A 23,044-nucleotide genomic window follows, 5' to 3' on the forward strand; every position below is an offset into this window, starting at 1 on the left:
GCTTGGACACAGTTTGCAACATCATCCCAAAGGAAAATAGCTGCCTGTTCCTCAAATAAGGTTGGCATTGATTGTAGACTGAACGAGAACAGCACAGCTTCTTTTAAAACTAATTTGGTATGTTCAAGTTCTCCTGGAAAGTTTGTATTTACCAGGTGGGAAGCAGTGTTGCCAATTTAGCGATTTTGTCACTAGATATAGCGACTTCCTTGCCCCTTTTGAGACTAGCGACAAATCTAGCAACTTCTTGGACAAACCTTATCTAGATTCTTATCTCACTCACTGATCTATATTTATATTAATATAAATGAGTGAAATCACCATTATGAGGTCATCTAGTGACATTTAGCGTTGGGATTTAGCTACTTTCAATTGAAAGCAGATGGCAACACTGGTGGGAAGTTGTTTTTACCACGTCAGGTGCGTTTAAATCACTTTCGTCGGAACAAGATGGCGGTGTACCTCTTTATTATCTACACAAAAATACAGCAAGGGTTTTGAAATCTACTTCTAGAAAGAATGTACATCAGGTGTATTTTGCTTTTTGATGTTTTTAATTCATTTATGAGGGTAAAGTTTATCGTTACATATTATATTGTTATATTACAATGCTATTATATTTTGTGCAGGGAACAAGCTTATTTTGTTGTAAATAAAAAGCCTGACAATGTCACTGCTAAATTCTCCATTCTTCTACTTATTGGAAAAATCTTATTAAAACCAAAATTGTATGTAGTGTCCCATAGCCTACCTGTTACAGCAGTTCTCCCCTCCATCATATTTAATGTTTCTGGTATGCCCATCTCGTATCAAAATTATTTCCGAACTTCCCAGTGGTAAACACGACATCAGAGGGCGTTCATGTGCAATTTTTATATTGGAAACTCACATTCCGATAGCACGTGAATGCAGCATTAAAGAAAATCCCGAGCTTCCCACATGGTATTTACGACTTTGTGGTGGCGTTCATGTGCGTTCAACTCGTAAAAAATGATCTTTACGACCTACAACACCTGTAATTTGGGTTTGTGTACATAATGGAATTTGTACTACCCGAACCACAGGTGTCTGCAAATTTGCATCTTCCCTCAAAAACATTTTCATATGTCAATATTAACTTTTAACAAGACCTGCTTCAGTTCAGTACTGAATTTCCTGTCCAGTCACAATCCACTAAAACACTTACAAAAGCCATTGTACAGTAGCCACAACAAAGATATCTGCAATTAAAATTTATTGAACAACAACTCTAGTTATGCTGCATACTGTGACTCAGCCAATACTTTAAAACAAGTACACTTACAAACCAAACAGTTTCAGTGAGATTATGTCTTGCACTTTTGCAAGCTCCTTAAACATCACAACCAACATTTACAACATATCTTGCTTAGGCAGGCTGAACATATCCAGAATTTTTGAATAAGTAAATACATCTGCATTAGGGCTGGGTATTGCCTCAAATTTCATGATTTGATTCTATTTTGATTCCGATCTGCAAGTTTGAGGTTCTATTCATGACAATTCGATATTGCGTTGGATATATATACATAGGAAGGAAAAAAAAATCTCTTTCAATGTAACCCCTCCGGTTCGAAGCGCCTACTCTAAGTGGGACTCAAACCCCGGTCCACTGGCATGGGAGTCGGGCCCTCTAACAAGAAGGCTAAAGACCGCAGTCTAGCATTAGTCGCTTCTTGAGTTCAGGGGAGTGAGGTTTACATGCATAGCTCTTACTAGCCTACGTCTGTTACACTCACCCCCCTAAACCGCGCTCCCATCCTGGTCACGGGACCAATGTAACCCCTCCTGTTCAAACTGCCCGCTCTAAGCGGGACTCGAACCCGGGTCCGCATGGCATGGCAGGCTCTTACTAGCCTACGTCTGTTACATTAAGTAATGCTGTAAACTATACAGGGAATCCTGTCAGTTGGTATTACTATAATATTAAAAGTTAAAATGAACTGAAAAAGAAAAATTTACACTGATTTGTGTAAATGTGACGTTAAATGACATATTGTTTACAAGCTGTTTTATTGATGTCTTTCCGCTGTTGAAACACTGATTGAGCAATTACCTGAGACATGTACGTTTCAGTATCTTACCTTCTGATGATCGGTTCATCGCTTTAACTGAGGCGGCTACAGCAATCTGTCACGCCACATTTCATAATAAAATAGACATAATTTGTATGTAAGTAACAAGACAAAGCTTATTGTGATTTATTCGATGAGAGGCGCGCAACAAATACGGCTTAGTGAATAGATATCAAAATGAGAATGATTAAAATTGAGAAATCAGTATTGTTAATCAAGCCATAACTTGCATAAAATACTGCTGTGGTTTATTCTCTTAATTTCATACCACAATCTTCTCTTTTTTGTCCCACAATCATATAACAACGTTTGCACAATAAACAAAAGTTCAGGCTTTTCAGTCTGGAGAATCCCATAATCAACAGTGATCAGTCAGGAGGGACTCAAACAGTTCTGCACATTAGACACGTTTAAACACATAAAACATGTTTCCCAGTATCCTGGGTAATGCATCTGTGTTAGCATTAGATTTGCTTCTATTTTTAAAAATAACTATTATAGCAGAAAAACTGCTTTTACAAATAAATAAAGGACAGAAAGACATGCAGAATGAATCAGAAATTCTTCTGAAATTCATAAAAAATTCTTCCAGCTTGACCAAAACGTTCACATTTTGTCGTTTCAATCCAAAGTCTGGTTTTCTGTGAATAAATGCTCTTGTTGTGAACATGTTTTCTTCTCAGTCACGTCACTGAGGTTGTATTTTAGGGAGTATTTGTGCTTCTTAAGTCCTTCAGTGTTTCAAAAGCAATCTCCAGGTTGGTGTGTGCTCAATCCAGACTTTTCTCAATGACTCTCTCTTCACATTGTAGAGCATTTTTTAACAGAAGACGGATCCGCATTTGCCTGCTGTCGCATGCTTTCTTTTTGGAAGAAAAGAAAGGTATAAAAGAGGGAAGGTGAAAGACAGTGGAACTTTTAATATATGGTAACACTTTATTTTACAACGTCTTTGTTAGTTACTATAGTAATTACTACAAATTGTGCTTAATTACATGCATCTAACTCTAACCACACCCTATTCCTAAGCATAGCCCTATAGTAAGTACATGTAGTTATTTATTATTACTCAGTACTTAAATGTAGAATTGCACTGTAACAGACATAAATAAAGTGTAACCAAAATACTCAAGTATTCAATAGCTGTAAAAGCCAGAGAGTTTCCTCGCTGCCTACAATCTTCTAAAGGCGTAATCCTAGACAAAATGCCATGTAAAACGTCCCTACATGTCTATATTTTCCTGTCTAAGTTGTCAATTCTTGGCAAAAATAAGCTACAAGTGGGGCAGATTTAGTTCAAAATCAAAAATCTAACCTAACTGGAAACCTACTAATAAATGTACTGTATTAAAAATCGAATTTGCACACAAATTCACTACAATGTATTCTGGGATTGCCTTCCAAAATGACATGCAATTACTCCTAAAAGATCGTCTGACTGAAATGCACATATGATGCATTAAAATTCTGTCTAGATGGGTTTAGGAACAGACCTGATACACATGAACTGTAATGATGAATTCACCTGCCAGATCGATCCTTGAGATTCCCATCAGACCTTCGTACAAGCCCTTGATGGGGTTTTCTCCAGCGGTGATCACTCCGTGCAGCCAGATAAGCAGCATTCTGTGCCCGTGCTCCTTGTAGCTCTTTGTACCTTTTAAAGTTCAGAGCTTGTCATCACTATGGCAGATATCAATCACATCGGACACCTGCCTCTGATCCTACAACAATGCACTACATCTGGGAAAATGGTGCAATATAAAGGCTAGTGTAGGCTAGTTTCTGTAATCCATTTACCCTGAGTAGTAGTGGATGTCTATTTAAGATTCCAGACCTCATATATTTAGAGACATTTTGAATTTTTGTGCATATTTTCAAATTAAGATATTTAGCATTTTCAGGAAAACCATATGTATGGTTTGAGAATATGCGCAATTTGTCTTTGATTGTCACTTTCTTTTCAATCCCGTTATGCTGCGACATTTCATAATTTCTTAATTTAAATCATATTTTTTGTACTAAAAAAATAAGAGCATTTAAAAGTTTGTGTTTGATCCGATTTTAAAACTAGTCTCTTATGCTCACCAAGGGTGCATTTATTTGATTTATTATTTACTCCAGTCTTCAGTGTCACATGACATTATAAATGTCTTTACTGTCACTATTGAGGAATTTAATGCACCCCTGCTGAATAAAAGCTTTAATTTATATATATATATATATATATATACAGTATACACACACACACACACATATATATATATATATGTATATATATATATATATACACACACATACACCAATCAGGCATAACATTATGACCTCTGACAGGTGAAGTGAATAACACTGATTATCTCTTCATCACGGCACCTGTTAGTGGGTGGGATATATTAGGCAGCAAGTGAACATTTTGTCCTCAAAGTTGAAGTGTTAGAAGCAGGAAAAATGGGCAAGCGTAAGGATTTGAGTGAGTTTGACAAGGGCCAAATTGTGATGGCAAGACGACTGGGTCAGAGCATCTCCAAAACTGCAGCTCTTGTGGGGTGTTCCCGGTCTGCTGTGGTCAGTATCTATCAAAAGTGCTCCAAGGAAGGAACGGTGGTGAACCAACGACAGGGTCATGAGTGGCAAAGGCTCAGTGATGCACATGGGGAGTGAAGGCTGGCCCGTGTGGTCCGATCCAATAGATGAGCTACTGTAGCTCAAGAACGTACTGCTGGTTCTGTTAGAAAGGTGTCAGAATACACAGTGCATCACAGTTTGTTGCATATGGGGCTGCATAGCCACAGACCAGTCAGGGTGCCAACACAATATTAGGAAGGTGGTCATAATGTTATGCCTATATCGGTGTATATGTATATATATATATATATGTATATATATATATATATATATATATATATATATATATATATGTGTGTGTCAGATCACAGCATTCGATGGCATACCTGTCCACTGGTGTTCTATGGATCGAATATGTGCGTCAGAGAACTTCCAGTGCCGAGCCAGTGTTTTCCACTCGCCTGGTTTGAGATACTTGCTGGAAAGTTTCCATAGGATGGATCGGATATGTTGTGTCTCCTGTTGATGGTCCTGCTTAAAGGTAAGACTTGTTCCCACCAGAGAGTCAGAGTCACTTGTCACATTTTCCTGGAGGGCAAATGAACACATTAAAGACAGCACACAATCTTTAATTATGATAGATAACAATTAAATAAGACTCAAATAATTTAAGCCTAATGTACATTGACCATACCTTTTCCCATTTGTAAAATCTGTCAGCTTTGATAATCATGTCAACAACATTCACATGGTTGGCTCGTGCTGCAACGTCAAGTGATGTCTTCCCCTGCTGTAACATTAGAAGTAAACATCTTCTGTTTAATTGTTTGATCAGAAATGTATTAGAATATAAAAATATATCGTCCACACCCAAGTATGATGACGGGAAATTGCACCTTTCATCTTTTGTTTAATTGTTTGATCAGAATTGTATTTAAATATGATAAATATTGTCCACACCCAAGTGTGATAACAGGAAATTGCACCTTGTCGAGTAGATTGAGGTTGACTCCAGAAATCAGGATCATCTCAGCGATGTTCTGCCATCCATGTTCTGCTGCAATGTGCAAAGCAGTTTGAAGCCGCTGTAAGGAACAATTGTCGATAAATGAATTAAGAAACCGCTTTTGCATTTGTAAATGTGAAATGAACCACACTCACATTGTCAAAGATGTCCAGGTCGCATCCCGCATTGATAAGATCCTTCACTATTTCTGTGGAGTTGTTGAGTACTGCCAGGTGGAGAGCTGACGTATGTTGCTGGCAAAGAATAACAAAGTACTAAATGGCAGCACAAATGGCACACTTCACGAGGTCAAAAAACTGTAGTCTTGTGATATCATTTATACTTATTTATTTGAGATGTTTCAGAACCTGATTCACTAATTATGCAAATCAGATAAATTCGCAAATACACCCACAAAATTAGTGTTGAGTATAATTTGCATGGCACAATTCCCCATCACATGTTTTCACTAATTAGAATCTCAATCAAATTCTTGCATCTCTGTATTTTTTCCCTAAGATGGGAGTGTCTATTGTCTGGATGTGGGCATTATGGAATGTGCTCTGGATGAGCAAATAGCACATATATATATGCTGTATATGACATATAAGCAATATCACACTCGTAGCCATGCATTATCGCTCTATATCGGCACGGCTGTGATTCGGCCGTAGGTACTCACAGCGTGCTGATATACAGCCATATTGCACGGCTACTCGTGTAATATTGCATTTATACAACAGTTCGATGGCACAAGTGTGTAAATAAATAAGAAACAAAAACAGAGTGTCATTAAAACCCTCTTTTGTGAGGAACTACTTCCTTCCGCCACAGATTCAAATCTCAAGTTGACAGTTTAACAGTTGAGCCCAAGCCTCCGTTAAACTCACTGTAATATGTAGAGTATTATGAGAGAGAGATCGACTGAGCGAGTGTATCACCTGCATCTAGCTGATATTCTTCAGGTCATTCTTATATTTATAATCACAAAATCAATTTGAATGTCCGCCGAGAAAGCAATATCTTTGTCTTTGTCCTTTTAACAGTTAAGGGGATTTCCCATGACAGCGCTAGTCAATGCATTTGTAAGTTGCGTCTTATTGTTTACAACCTTGTTTCAGACCCTTTCAATATAAAAGTCTTTGCTACTGACTCACTCATAAAGACAGTCTTTGCCGCCATCTAATGGTGTAATAATGTAACTTTCACCGAAGTCGAAATCACAATCACTAACGGGCCCTTTCTCAATACAAAAGGCATGCTATTTATGTAAAATAATATTTATTGAAAAAATATTTAAATAAACCAATTAGCCATTATAAAAGTGTACGTTTGTACATTAGGAAATAAACAAGCAAACAGTTCAGTCAAAAGTACAAACACAGCACTAGTTATAGTACATGATTTCAGTCAAATAAACATAAAAAGTTATGAAACTTAACTTTGCCCTTAACCCAAATCGATTTGCTCTGGAACAAGTAATAGATTAATAAGGCCAAAGCTGTTCTCTGCGGGTACATGAGCGCTAAGCGGTCACTGACGGCCTGGAGCTCACATCTCCGAAAGCGTCTTAACAAATTGAAATAGTAAAATAGGTGCTATGTTTATATATGAGTCACATATATGAGGTCTAAATAACTACATTCATACCTAAAAAACTCTTAAAACTACATTCCGTGACACAACAACAGTAGTATTTATAAAATTATGGTGTTTGCTTGTCCGCCATGAGACTCGCTGTGAGAAAAATGCTGCAAGCGGAGTGAAACAAACAGTGAAACGGTTCCCGTGATGATACTGGTAGAATATCGCATGGCTGCAAAGACCTCTCAGCCAATCAGAATCGAGAACCAGAATGAACTGTTGTATAAAATTTTATAATTATGTATATAATTAAGGGAAGGAATTTATTCATATGATTTTTATGATTTATTCTTTCTAAGTTAGCAGTACTTAAATCATCAACTGTTATTTAACACAGAATGTTGGCAAGAAGATCTGAATCCATAATAAGGGCTCATAATGAAGGCGGCATAACAAGAAATATACATTATGCATCTGCCAGATACTTAATCCAAAGTGACAAACATTCTCTCCTGCTCTACAGTAAATGTTATACTTATTGATAGCTTTTTGAAAAGCAAGCATGTCGTGATGTTGGACTGTCAACTGAAGTGTTTTAGGACTCACTGTGTCTACTGAATCCAGACTGATCCCAGCCTGTACCAACAGTCTGACCTCTCTGCCCGAGCCATGCTGGGCCACCAGATGAAGAGCCGTTCTGTTGCTCTATAAGAAGAAACCCATTACCATGTGCTTTAATTTGCTGTACTGAAAACAAGTTAAAAATCTCATTAGTTATGATGAAGACTGCTGATAATATAAAACATAGTACTCACATGAGTAAGTTCATTGACATTGCAGCCAGCCTCCAGCAACAGTCTGATACACTCATAATGACCCCCTTCAGCTGCCAAATGTAAAGCCGTCATGCCGTCCTGATGAAAGATCACAATGTGAAGCAAATAAACAACTCCAAACCAAAAAGCTCTTACAATTGGAGCGAGACTTACAATGTTTCTTTCATCAATGTTCTCCCCAGTTTCCATAATCTTCTGTAGGACGTCACTGTGGCCTTGCTTAGCTGCCAAATTCAGTGCAGTGTTCTCCTCCTGCAGTTCATGAACATCATATTAATGCTGCATCACACATGACACGTCTCTGACCTCATATCATCACCACAGTGTCACACCACTTAAAGGACAGTTCACCCAAAAATGAAAATTATCCCATCATTTACTCACCCTCAAGCTGTCCTAGGTATATATGACTTTCTTCTTTCAGACGAACAGAGTTATAGCAAAAAATATCCTTGCTCTTTCAAGCTTTATAATGTTATTGAATGAGGCTCGAGATTTTGAAGCCCAAAAAAGTGCGTCCATCCATCTTAAAAGTAATCCATACGACTCCAAGATGTTAATATAGGCCTTCTGAAGTGAAGTGATGGGTTTTTGTAAGAAAAATATCCATATTTATAACTTTATATACTATAATCACTAGCTTTGTGTTTGACTGAAAGAAGAAAGCCATATATCGACCTAGGATGGCTTGAGGGTGAATAAATAAAAGTGTGAGTACAGAATAATTTTCCTTTTTGGGTGAACTATCCCTTTTAAGTCTACAGCTTTCATTTGGGTCACATAAGCAAGTTTGGCACACTTTGATCTCTACTTTGGCATTTTGCATGTAAACTCAGCAAAAAAAGAAATGTCCTCTCACTTTCAACGGATTTTACTTCCAGCAAATGTCTTAAAGTGCCCCTATTATGCCTTTTTTAAGGTTCCTAATATTGTTTTGGGAGTCTCCTAAAACAGGTTTACATGCATGCAAGGTCAAAAAACACTTTCATTTTCTCATAATATAAAGTTAATTTCACCTCAGTTCACCAAAGATTGGTAAACGATTCGTTTCAAGCAGTTCAATGAATCAGTCTCTCTAAACCCCTCCTTTCCGTGAGCCTACACTGCTCAGATTGGTCAGATGGCCCAATCCTTTGTGATTGGTCTACTGCGCGCACCGCACGCCCATTGCCATAACTGAATGACAGCTATCAATTCGCAAGACATCGTATACAATGTATGGACAGAAAAGATAGCATCAATTCAAGCCCGAGTCCGACGATGAAACGTCTGAAGTAGTCGATCAACCAGAAACTGATTCGCCATCACCACTGGAGTAGGACGTTTCTCTATGGTAAGTGTCACCTTAGTTATTTATTTATAAGACGTGATAGCAGCGTCACTGTTATAATTTATGTAGGTGCACCTGTGGGAACTGTATCAGAATGCCAAGCGAAGCTGAAAACCTCTAACATAAGATAAACATTTAGGCCAGATGTGTACACAGACTTTTTCATCATAACTATTAACAAGGAAAATTGGCTATATCATTGTTTGACATTACAATGGGTGTTTCCTGTTTACAGAGAGAATACTTCAACTAGTTAGCACGGACTAGCATCTTAACATCCTATTACAATACAGATAGAGCTCCACTCTACTGTAATAATAAAAACGCAGAGGAAAAAAACAGTTTGTTTTACAGTTATGTAAGCGAACCGGGCCCACAGCTATGTTGTAAACTCCCACGTTAGCCGAGCACAAATGTGAATAGCTGATAATGCATTACACATTGTAAACGAAAGTCGTGCTCCATCCTTGATCATTACTCCAAGTAATAAGACAAGCTGCATTAATCGACACATTTTTAGAAAATATCAGACCCACATCTGAATAGCAGAACTACAGAAACGCGAGTTAGCCGGTTAGCAGGAGACAGACTAGGGTGTACGTTACACAACATAACAAAACTACAAATCTTGAACGATCGCTAGAAAATATAAACATCAATTATTAATCATACTTACAGGTTGAGATTCAGAGGAGCAAGCTGGTCCAAATAAACTGGGCATTGATCCATATTTTAAGACCAAGCGTTTTGTGAATCCTGCGTTAAACTCCCAGAGGTCTGAGAAGCAGTCATCAGTAAAATGACGGGAACACAACAAAAGATTGTACTGCTGTGGTATTGTTGAAAAAATTAATTTTCCCTGACATCTGCGCGCGCAATAAGTGGGTGGGCAATATGCTAATGTTTCGTTGTGACGTCACAACGAAACGGTTTGGGAGTCGTTTTACAAGAGTCGTTTTTAATGTTAGAGTCGTTTTTAATTGACTCTGAGTCGACTCTTACTTTTGAGAGATAATAACTTTATATACAGTGCACTTTCAGATTTAAAACTTTGCAGGAAGTTTTCAATCACTTAGAGCTATGTTACACACTACATGAAAGGTAATTTTCAAAAATCCATAATAGGGGCACTTTAACGTGTAAATATTTGTGTGAACATTAAAAGATTCAACAACTGAGACATAAACTGAGCAAATGTTTTGACGACACATTTGACGAACAGAAATGGAATGAAGAGTCCCTGAACAAAGAGGGGCTATTTATTGCTCACATCTGCAGTCAGGACTATGGCATATTCACACAGGTGATCAGAGACCCTGGGCATCTTTCTTCTGGTGTTTTCAGAGTCAGTAGAAAGTGTCCTATATTACTGTAACTGTGACGTTAATTGTCTACCACCTGTAAACTGTTAGTGTCTTAAAGGGGAACTTCACCGCTGGCAAAATTGGCTTTCAATAAAATTTGGTTGCCTATGCAGTTGAAAGGCGAAAAAAATTAAATTGAAAACAGAGAAAAAGGGCTGTTGTTTTCCCTTTTGCCAAATAGGTAGGAAAACTTCCAACACCCATAATGCACTGGGCATGTACTAGGCCATGAACTAGGCCACATGCAGTCTGCTATGGATAAGAAGAGTCAAATACCGCCTTGCTTTAGTAGGAAATACTTCTTCGCAAACTTTTAGTCATAATGGTTTCGACTTGTCTTATTCCCTGGTGCAGGAATTCAAAGAGTGAGATATTTTCGGTTTTCAGTGAAGGATCCAGTGCGTTGTAAACAGTGGATAAAGGCTGCAAAGAATCATAAATACGGAGAGAACGACGTGACGGAAATTCTGAAAAACCTCCATGTTTGTAGTCAACATTTCAAACTGGATGACCACGAACACATTGTTTTAGGCCATTTTTACCATAATGCTGTTTAAAGAGTAGACAAAGTATGAAACATACTTTTTTTCAGTGATAAACCTACTCTTACAAAAACTCTTTTGTTAAAGGGATAGTTCACCCAAAAATGAAAATTCTGTCATCATTTACTCACCCTCAACAGTTAATAGGCCCCATTGACTTCTATAGTATTTTTTTCCATACTATGGATGTCAATGTGGTCCATCAACTGTTTGTTTAACCATATTCTTCAAAATATCTTCTTTTGTGTTCAGCAGAAAAAGGAAATTCATACAGGTTTGAAACAACTTGAGGGTGAGTAAATGATGACAGAATTTTCATTTTTGGGTGAACTATCCCTTTAATAACCCTCCGTCGATACAAATGTCCATGGGCGGGGATACAAAAATGCAGAAGTACTATCTGTAGTTTTCATGAAAGCCCTGGAGCTCTCAAAAGTCCACTGAATGATGTGTTTTCCATCATCAGGCGGACTTTTGCTGATAATAAACATAACTTCTCTGCCCCGATAACACAGAGAAAGAGTAAACGTTGTTCACTTACATATACTACCAACGCTGTATCAATACAAAGCGGGTTAAAAATCTGTGAAGTTACACTTTAAGGACTGTTCAACAGGTGCATGTACAATAATTGTTTATGGTGCATTGAACAAGCATGAAAAACATTGTTTAAACCCTTTACAGTAAAGTTCTTTACAAAATTATCTTTAAAATACAGTAACCTGAAAAAGGGACTATTTTTTTTGCTGAGTTTAGTAGTAGAGAAAATCTAATTAGCACACTCTGAGGGGCGTCTGTGATTCTTGCTGTCCCTCACCTTGTCCTTGAGATCATGAGCACAGCCCATACCGATGAGAAACTCCACCACCTCCAGGTGTCCGTGCTCTGCGGCTAAATGAAACGCCGTCTTACCTGACTGACACAACAGATGGAGACACTTTAGAACAGACATAATGAACTTTCCATTAATGTTTTACAACTGTTAACATTACATTTCAATGGGCAATAAAAAGTTTTGACAGAAAGCACAATGAAACTCCTCCAGAATGTTGATCATGTAATATTGGTATTAATGATTTAATTTGCATCTAATAGAGCACAAATCTCATCATAAACCGGTGTGTAATGAATAGCATAATTCATAACAACTGGAAACACTCAAATCTGTGTTTAAAGACAACATGACATCACAATTGACCCTGTTTACATTCATAATAAATGGCCCACAATCCATATTGACTTTTATTTTCTTCACCTCTGAAGACAGAAAAATGATATTAGTAAATCAGTCCATATTACTGATTGATATTAGCAATCCAAACAAACAAACAAACAACACCTAATGGATAAAATTTTGTCATGTCCATCTATTTCATGAATTACTCTGGACAAGAAAGAAGTCTTTTATGGAGCCATTTGTCTTTTGATGCTTGACAGCTGCTGTTTACTGTCTGCTTTTTAAGTCAACAGACCTCTTCCTTGAGTCAATTCCTTCCTCAAAGTAATTTCTTGAAAATGTTCAACTGATATTTGCATGAACACTGCGCAGTCATCACAGTCATTATCACTATCAGATGGAAAACAGCTCTCTTCTACTTTCAGGACTTGAATCAATACATAAAACTGAGCCTCACAAGACTAGCACTTACAACATAGAACAGAGAATGCTGCAAATTTTTGTTTTAAGGGGTCTGAAAATATAGTATGTTAGACGAAAAAACTGATCAAAATGTCATGTGATCAAAATATGAGAACTTTTTTTTGACAAACTATGTCAAACTGAACACACCCACAAAACTGATCTACACATTCACAGCGTGTAAAAGTGTAAAATAGTGTAAAAATAGTGTAAAAGCACCTTAAAATTGGCATGAAACAGAAGTTGCAATAGTCTTTTCTTCCCTATTATGATACGTATAACCGAGAGAAACTACTTCTGGAATGAGAAAAAATGTGGGACGGGACTTGATTTATTTTTTGGGGAATTGATTGGATTGTAGGAAGTTGGGTATTGATAACTAAAAGGCAGGTCTGAATGCCAGTTTGCAGTCAGTTGTGGAGGATATTTAGTCCCATGCTCCGTCGAGACATGCGTCATGAACAGGGGCACCTTAAAATAACCAGGCCCCCCCTACCCTGGATAAAAAATTTATTTTAGCTTCTTGTCAATTATTTATTATGTCGATATTTTCATGTCGAATTACCAGTTGACATTTACAACACTGTGTGTGTGTATGCTGCGTAAAAATATGGGTCAAACATAGGTGAATATGTAAATTCACTCTCTCCCAGTTATAGTAGTATGCATACTATGGAAGTCAACTGTTTGGTTACTGACTTTCTTCAAAATATTTTTTTTTGGTGAAATTCATAGCGGTTTGGAACAACTTGAGGGTGAGTAAATGATGACAGAATTTACATTTTTGGGTGAACTATCCCTTTAAGCCATATTGCGATTCCTGTTTTTCCATCCCTAAATTTAAGACCTCCTGAAATGAAAAATAAGACTTTAAAGCAGCACTGATGGAAGACATGAAGTGTGTTAATGCGCCCCTGGTCATGAAGAGAACAGATGCCGTTTCGAGAGGGAGGGGAGGTTAATGTTGTTGATTAAAGATCACAAAGTGATAAATCATTTATAAATCATTGCACGGATAAATCATAAACTTTACAGAGAAGTTACCATAACTTTTGTTTTTATGATACATAAAGCAGTAAAATTAAGCTTACATATGCATTGGTCCCAGACATGAATTTCCACTTGATGATTGTGAAGAAAATTTTCTACCAATATGTATTTTTTATATCTTTCACAAAACAGTCAAGTCATAGATTGAATGATCTTCCAAAGAATCGCGCACTGAAATATGATCACTCTGAGAAAACAAAGACAAGCGTCACATCCCAACTCCGATGACTGCTTCAACCAGTCACAAACAGCTACAAATAGACAACATATACTATAATATTTCGTCCCCTTGGAATTATAAGGTTCTATCTGACATTTTATTCACATAAACTTATTTACATTATGTGATGTTTCTTTTTTTAAGTTGTGTACATTTTGGTACTTTTTTTGGAAAACAAAAAGGTTCTATCTACAAAGTCGAACTCTAACTTGGTCCTATCTGCGTGAGCCAGTCAGCACTTCGAATGCACACACGAGGACCAATCAGGATCAGCGTTCTTTGTCATGTTGTCGCGATTGTGGAAGAGATCACATAAAAATGCTAAATCAGTGAAGAGAAGACTAAATAATTTCACACAACACGATGTTTATTAGAAACCTCATGATGGACTATTTTATTTATGATCTTGTCAATGACAGCAGCCCAGATTCCATGGAATTACAGTCTTTTTGTGTGTTTTGCTGTATCTGTTGCTGAGGAGTTATTTTCAGTTAGACACCACGCTAACGTTAGCCAGCAGCACTATTAAAAGAATAGCTCCGGTTTTTGCAGTCTATTTGCTTTACTCCAGTCATGTCATTGTCATACGAGGGAAAGTTATGTATATATTAGGCTATGTTTTAACCTTGATCCATCCTGTGTACTGAGCTGTATGTACTATGTAGCTATAAAGCTATACGCTATGGCACACTGGATTAAAGTTAAATTAAAGTTAAGTTAAATTTTACATTGTTGGTAAAAACCGAGTTGTTGCATAGTTGAAGTAATTTAAATATTTTAAATGTGAAATATTTTTAATTATATATAGTCAGTGAAACACTTTTCAAAAATTTTTTCACCTTTGCTAAAGCATTGTCTGTTTTCTTGCAGTTTTTTAGTCTTAAAATGTCTTAAATTTTACAATATTAAGGCTTAAAGGTCAAATACTCAACAATTTAATTGATGGGGTCTTAATTACAACAATAAACGTTAGCATGTTATTTCAGCCCTACTGATGTCTAGAGAGAAAGCCATTTTACCTGTCCCACTTTCTATGGAATAAAGTCCTGCTCAGATGTGTTACAGTAGCTTTCTGTCTAAACAAAAGGAAACTTAAACTTAAATGGTTCCTACAATAATGTGTTAAATTGCCCACCATATTCCTACCTAAATTTAACATCTGCACTGGACAAAAGATTTAGCACTGCCTTTTATGCTTAACTTGAACAAGAAAAAAAATATTCATTTAAAATATGAAATAAATGTCATTAAATTTAACTTTCTCATGCATGTCAACACATTGCTACAACACTAATTTTGTGTTTTAAAACAAATTATAAGTAAACTGTTTGTGTTTCTTGAAAATTATTGCTTCAAGTAATTTTAACGAAAAGTGTTTTTTTAGAATTAGAAGGTTCTATCTGCATTTGACCCGTTCCAAAAATTCCCATTTACAAATTTGAGAGGATTTTGATATTGTACATTTAGGGTCCCTGTCATTTTCATGTTTGAAAGAAACTTGTTCCCCGTATGGTTTTTGCTAAATGGAATGCAAAAACTTTAAAGCCCAATATCTCAAAACTGCTCAGAACGCAGATAGAACCTTATAATTCCAAGGGGACGATTTATCACTTTCAGCAGTGTTTTATGTAACTTCAAAGGGTTTTCTGTAAAATGACACCAAAATTTTGTATTTAGAGCACTGTATGTGGGTATGGGAATCTTTTCAATTTGGGTAGGCCAAATCCAGGCGGAAATCCTCAAAATGGTCCCGGAGCTAACATGTTCTTGTAGTTACAATACATTGGAAAGCAAAACCATTTGGTGCCTTAACTTTATCTGGACTCCAGTGTTTAGCATATATATTAGGGAACTGAGGGTGCAGTTCTCTGTAATAAAAGACATTACACTTCAAGATCATGGGTACTGTGAGGGAAAAAATGAAATTCTCACCTTGTCAACTTTATTAAGCTGCACGTTTTCCAGATCTTCCATGATATACTCTAGAACACTGATGTGGCCCCTCTGAGCAGCACAGTGCAAAAGATTCAAGCCATTCTGAGGACAAAAGAAATGAGACAGTTCATCACTGAGATGCACTGAAATTAGTGTTGAAGTCTGTATCTAGGCCAGTACACAGTACAATCCCATTTGTATTGGTTAGTCTAAAGGCCTTAAATGGCTTCAGAGCGTTATTCATCAAGAGCACAGCCGACCGTGAGTGAGCAGAGCACATCGAGTGAGATGCTACCACTGTCTTCATATAAGATATCTGAAACTTGTCAAGGATTTTTACCAAGAGTCTTACTTTGTTTTCAGAGGTGAGCTTCGCCCCGATTGAGACAAGGATCTTTAGGACTGACAGGTGACCAAACCACGCCGCCAAAAGCAGAGCGTTCATACCGAACTGCAAAACAAGAATGTCTATACAGTCACATGACTTTTGATGATTTAAATTAGCCTAAAGCAGGGTTATTATTATAGTTACTTAAAACTAAAATCATAAAAAACATTTCAATTATTTGAATTAAAATAACATTAACTGAAATAAAAATAAAATAACATATTTTAGTTTAGTTTAAATTGAAAAACTAAAATAAAGGAAAAACTAAAAGTTAATAAAAAACAGAATACACAAAAATAAACAACAAAATTACTAAACCTTCAAAATTAAATTGAAAGCAGAAAATATAAAATAAAATCTAATTCGAAATATTAACAAAAACTATAAAAAAATGAACAAAAGCTAAAATAACTCCAGCCTAAATGGACTTTTCCTTAAAGGTGCAGTAAGCGATTTCTGAGAAACACTGTTGATATTTGAAATCAACCCAAACAAACACGCACCTCCCTTCATTGCTCCGCCCCCAAAATTCACAAACACGTAATGCAAGAGTGGATGTCTCTTTATCATAGCACAGCGGTTCCCAAACTTTTTTTCCTGCGCACGCCCTTCTATGTCCCAACCTGGTTGGCGCACCCCCAATCCCCACATCAAAAAAAAACCGCAACAAAGCTTTGTTTTATCGGCATATAAAGACTCATGTTTAATCATGCGCAAATAACCAGAATACGCATGACAATAACAACATCAACAAAGTTTTAATATAATGCAACAAAGCTACGCACAAGCTTCCACTTTTAAGAGGACGAGTGACAGACACAGGCTCAGTAACAGAAAGCACGGTTATTTTCACCCTCATCACCTCTTTTTTGCCATCTCCTTCCCTCCTCTTCGGTTTCCTCCGGCGCATCTTCTGACTCCCGCTCATTTTCTTTCTCTGTTCTCTCCGTCTCTGTTGCCTCCAAATCCTCACTCTCTCTTGGTCCCTCTCCTCCTTCGTGACTAACAACTTTATCATAAGACGTCCCACTTGACAGTTTCCCTGATTTCAGCCAGTTAAGCATATTTATAATATATATATGGAATGAATGAAACGAGTTGGCACGCATATAGACTAGCCTGCAGTGCATAAAAGAAGAGCAGCTGTCTTCTTCTACGTTTCTATCAAAAACTAATAAATTATAGTTTTTTATTTAAAATAAAAGCGATTACAAAGGAAATGTTTACTGTTCATGTTTTTTTATTGTATGGAAAAATCCCACTTAAAAAAACAGACCGCCATTACATTTTTCCTCTCGCGCACCCCCTGGTGGCAGCTCGCGTACCCCTGGGGGTGCGCGTACCACACTTTGGGAATCCCTGTTATAGCAGAAGCGAAGCAAAATAAAGCTTAGTGAAAAATAAAGCGAAGATGATGAATGAACGACAAAGTAAGAAAAAAAATGAACATACAGTACACGAGTATGTACAAGCAAGAGTTGGTTGTTAGGCGCCAGAAGCACACACTGAAAATGTTATTCATGTATGGAGCAGAAACAACACAACCTCAGTGTCCATTTTCAGGCCTTCCCGCTTCGGTCTCTCCAGCCGCTGGAAAGCTTTTCTAATAATAACATGGGTCCTGAAGCTCATAGCCCTTCTTTTTCCACTGATATTCCTCTGAGCTTTTCTCTTTTGCAATGTCTCTCATCCATCTCTCTTTCTACAGTCTTTCTTCACTCTCCTTCCCCATCATGAGTGGACACACCCCTACTGCTGATTGGCTCACTCTCTCTCCTCCTCCATCATGAGTAAACACACCCCCTACTGCTGATTGGCTCACTCTCCTCCCCCATCATGAGTGGACACACCCCTACTGCTGATTGGCTCACTCTCTCTCCTCCCCCATCATGAGTGGACACGCCCCCTACTGCTGATTGGCTCACTCTCCTCCCCCATCATGAGTTGACACGCCCCCTACTGCTGATTGGCTCACTCTCCTCCCCCATCATCAGTGGACACGCCCCCTACTGCTGATTGGCTCACTCTCTCTCCTCTCCATCATGAGTGGACACGCCCCCTACTGCTGATTGGCTTACTCTCTCCTCCCCATCATGAGTGGACACGCCCCCTACTGCTGATTGGCTCACTCTCTCTCATCCCCATCATGAGTGGACATGCCCCCTACTCCTGATTGGCTACAAGTGTGTTGTGCTGCTCGGTCTGATCCACTTTCAACAGCGTTTTTCAGAAATTGCTTACTGCACCTTTAATTATTTGATAATATTCCCATTCAGGTAAAGTTAAAGTAAACTGATGAACTGTATTGCACTCAAAATTGTCCACCAAATGCATAAATGTAAATTAAAGAAGCTAAACTGATTTTTTTCACAAAAAGCATATGGGATGACAATATACATCATCTACATTTTTTCATATTATTTTAATTTTCTATATAATTTTATAAAATAAAAACAGCATGCATTAATTATGACCTCATATTACTTGAGGTACTGCATTGAAAATTTGTATTTTAAAAATGAATGTCACTCCACTCCAGACTATTTATGTAAACTGCAAGAACAAAAATGTGATTCAAAAATGTTGACCATTTAGAGCATCTAAAAATATACACTTTCATTTACACATTTACATTAATTTTAATCTCAAATTTTGATGTTTTAAGAACTTCTTAATTATCCCTTGCATTTCATGGCTACCCTTTGTTGCTTGTGTGTACAAATTAAAAAAAAAATAAAATTAAATAATTTTTTCACCAAATGCATATGGAATGACACTAAAATGCTTTGACAGACTGTAACTGGCCAGCTGATGTGACATGCTATAAATTATCTAAATTTATTTTTATCAGAAACAGCATTTTTCAGATTATTTTAATTCTCTGAGTCATTTTATAAAATAATTTAATTACTCTGCACACAGTTTTTATGACCTTATAAAAATGTTGACCAGTTACAGCATCTAAACACTTTCACTTTACATTGTATATACAATTTAATCTAAAATTTAAATGTCTTTTTATTAAAAAAAAAAAAAACTCACCCATCACTCACCCAACTACTCAATTATCTATAAATGTTTTGCCTTGTATTTCAGGGCCACTCTTTGTCTCTTCAGTTATTGTTGTTGGTGTAACAAGGTCATAGCCTCCAGTAATTTACAAGGCCACATGGTGAATGAACAGCAGCCCATTAAAGATTTACCAAGTGGAGCAGTATGTCTCATATTTGTGCTCATACAGTAAATAAACATGGAACTTTATAAAATATTCAGCCTAAAATGTAACTGAATTTAAACCTGTTACAGTTTGGCAGTGTTCAGACAGAACACATTTGACACGTACGCTGTCCATATCATCCACATCCATGTCGTGGTCTAGCAGCAGACGCAGTGCCTGTTCACTGCCAGCTCCAGCTGCCCAGTGCAGGGCCTTACGGTCCATCTGTAAAAATAAAATCACATATTAAATCAAACAGTCACACTGACTTGGTTGACTTCACCATGGTTTTAGGTGGTAAATAATACTGTTGTCTGGGGTAAAATAAGGGTCATATCCTGTGCTGAGGACCACAACATGTGTGTTTCCGACACTCTGGTGTATAGCTGGGAAAAACAAAACATTCCAGGCGGAAAAATTGGCATGGTGAATGGCAACATAACTTCCTCTGACACAGCTTCCTGTGCAATATGTTCAGACTGCTTTGCTGTGTCACCATGTTCAGAAGTGTGCATCATAGTTTAGTCATTTGTATGAACGTAAATATTCCAAACTTACTTTATTTTGGCCGAATCTGGTCAAGGAGCCAATTTTAAACATCCTAGGGTATTTATAAACATCTTTTACCAGAAGTAAAATGTCTAATATAATGTACATAACCAACTGTGTATGTGTCAGTCCTTAACCAGTTCCTGTGGATTTGCAATATTCATGTACACCGATCAGGCATAACATTATGACCACCTTCCTAATATTGTGCTGGTCCCCCTTTTGCTGCCAAAACAGCCCTGACCCGTCGAGGCATGGACTCCACTAGACCCCTGAAGGTGTGCTGTGGTATCTGGCACCAAGATGTTAGCAGCAGATCCTATAAGTCCTGTAAGTTGCGAGGTTGAGCCTCCATGGATCGGACTTGTTTGTTCAGCACATCCCACAGACGCTCGATTGGATTGAGATCTGGGGAATTTGGAGGCCAAGTCAACACCTCAAACTCGTTGTTGTGCTCCTCAAACCATTCTTGAACCATTTTTGTTTTGTGGCAGGGCGCATTATCCTGCTGAAAGAGGCCACAGCCACCAGGGAATACCGTTTCCATGAAAGGGTGTACATGGTCTGCAACAATGCTTAGGTAGGTGGTACGTGTCAAAGTAACATCCACATGGATGGCAGGACCCAAGGTTTCCCAGCAGAACATTGCCCAAAGCATCACACTGCCTCCTCCGGCTTGCCTTCTTCCCATAATGCATCCTGGTGCCATGTGTTCCCCAGGTAAGCGACACACGCACCCGGCCATCCACGTGATGTAAAAGAAAACATGATTCATCAGACCAGACCACCTTCTTCCATTGCTCCGTGGTCCAGTTCTGATGCTCACGTGCCCACTGTTGGTGCTTTCGGCAGTGGGCAGGGGTCAGCATGGGCACCCTGACTGGTCTGCAGCTATGCAGCCCCATACGCAACAAACTGCGATGCACTGTGTATTCTGACACCTTTCTATCAGAACCAGCATTAACTTCTTGAGCAATATGAGCTACAGTAGCTCGTCTGTTGGATCGGACCACACGGTCCAGCCTTCGCTCTCCACGTGCATCAATGAGCCTTGGCCGCCTATGACCCTGTCTCCGGTTCACCACTGTTCCTTCCTTGGACCACTTTTGATAGATACTGACCACTGCAGACCGGGAACACCCCACAAGAGCTGCAGTTTTGGAGATGCTCTGACCCAGTCGTCTAGCCATCACAATTTGGCCCTTGTCAAACTCACTCAAATCCTTACTCTTGCCCATTTTTCCTGCTTCTAACACATCAACTTTGAGGACAAAATGTTCACTTGCTGCCTAATATATCCCACCCACTAACAGGTGCTGTGATGAAGAGATAATCAGTGTTATTCACTTCACCTGTCAGTGCTCATAATGTTATGCCTGATCGGTGTATGTTTCTATTGGTTCAGTATACCTTATTTTTGACTTTGACGTCCACACCTCTTCTTATCAGCTCCTCCATTCTTTCAGTGTCATTCCTCTTCGCAGCATCATGAAACTCCTTCTCTGAACGAAGCACTAGAGAGAAATGAAAGTGGAAGGTGACAAGAGTTATATATGGTTTATTATACAGGTACAAACATCAGCAGGATACATGATGTCCCTTATGAGAAATTTGTCTTGGGCAAATGAATAGGCTACTACTATTAGAAAATTGTCAGTTAGAGCTGGTTATAATTGACACATCAACATAGCCCTAGTAAACGAGTCTCTTTAGTCTTTTATAGTAATATTTTTAATAGTAAATATTTAGTAGACACCTTTTCATACAATGAGATAAAGATAATTTTTTTTTTAGCCATTGAATATATTTCTTTCTCACTTGCCCCAGTTTCTGTTCGTACCGCACTACAACACTACTATTTTTTCACTTCACTGTTTAAACACTCACATATATCGTCTTCGGACACCAGTCCGTCTTCCATCGTCATCGATTGATGGTGTGTTACGTCTCCGATATGCGCATCTTCTGATATATGTCTACATTTTCATCTTTTGATGTGATGTTCGGCTGTGTTTCTGTGTGATCCTCACTCAGCTGAGCTCAAGCCTGCCGCTTTGGGAAATTACGAATCCTGCTGAAGCGAACGAAGGCTCATGAATATTAATCACGCCACACGGACGTTTCCTCGCGTTCCTCCAATAAGCGAAGGCTGTGATTATAAATATTAATTACATTGTGCTGATGTTACTTACAATGGCGAATTGTTAGTTAATGAATGTTAAATAGGTTGTGTAGACGTTGTGACTTCCTAAAGACGAAATGTTAGTTATGTATTTAAATACATTACATTCGCTACAATACATTCGCTTAAATACATTACATTCGCTGCCACAATAATGTGAGATCATTTTTATGACATTATACACGCTGTGTCATGTTAAATAAGACAACTGTATTTATATTTTGTATTTAAAAAAAAAAATATATATATATATATATATATATATGTGTTAAGCATCTTACCTCTTAAGTGTGCATAAAAGGTTTCCTGATTTGCTAAATAAATATTGTAAGGACAAATGCATATTATTTAATGTAAGCTACAAATGCTGATATTCTTTATTTGTGTTGGAAGTATATATATATATATAATAAATAATCGCGCCAATCTACATGCTATACCATTTTTATAGTCTACTCTTTCTGAGTTTTATTATTTGCTCATGTATTATTCATTTATGAGATCATCTTTTAATTTCCTGTTCTTCTCCTAATAATTAAATTCA

The 23,044-nt window shown here is 37.6% G+C and overlaps 1 protein-coding gene across 5 annotated transcripts; it reads right to left on the reverse strand.

The window, feature by feature from the left end:
- Positions 1-1,217: 1,217 nt before the first annotated feature.
- On the reverse strand, positions 1,218-22,401 carry ankdd1a (ankyrin repeat and death domain containing 1A). Of its 5 annotated transcripts, none has more exons than XM_051898880.1 (15): positions 22,206-22,401; positions 21,729-21,832; positions 19,850-19,994; positions 16,517-16,615; positions 16,162-16,266; positions 12,138-12,236; positions 8,238-8,336; positions 8,064-8,162; positions 7,855-7,953; positions 5,820-5,918; positions 5,645-5,743; positions 5,353-5,448; positions 5,045-5,246; positions 3,619-3,750; positions 1,218-2,952 (listed from the first exon to the last, which is right to left on the reverse strand). In XM_051898880.1, the coding sequence occupies exons 4-15, from the start codon at positions 16,607-16,609 to the stop codon at positions 2,864-2,866; spliced, it is 1,311 nt and encodes a 436-aa protein (XP_051754840.1). In that variant the 5' UTR covers positions 16,610-16,615; positions 19,850-19,994; positions 21,729-21,832; positions 22,206-22,401; the 3' UTR covers positions 1,218-2,863. The 5 variants fall into 5 exon arrangements, with proteins under 5 accessions (XP_051754840.1, XP_051754838.1, XP_051754836.1 ...); XM_051898878.1 differs by having other exon boundaries at positions 17,415-19,994; XM_051898876.1 differs by having other exon boundaries at positions 19,896-19,994; positions 22,206-22,400.
- Between the last annotated feature and the right edge of the window lie 643 nt (positions 22,402-23,044).

Source organism: Ctenopharyngodon idella, chromosome 7, assembly GCF_019924925.1.
Source record: "Ctenopharyngodon idella isolate HZGC_01 chromosome 7, HZGC01, whole genome shotgun sequence".
Taxonomy (NCBI): domain Eukaryota; kingdom Metazoa; phylum Chordata; class Actinopteri; order Cypriniformes; family Xenocyprididae; genus Ctenopharyngodon; species Ctenopharyngodon idella.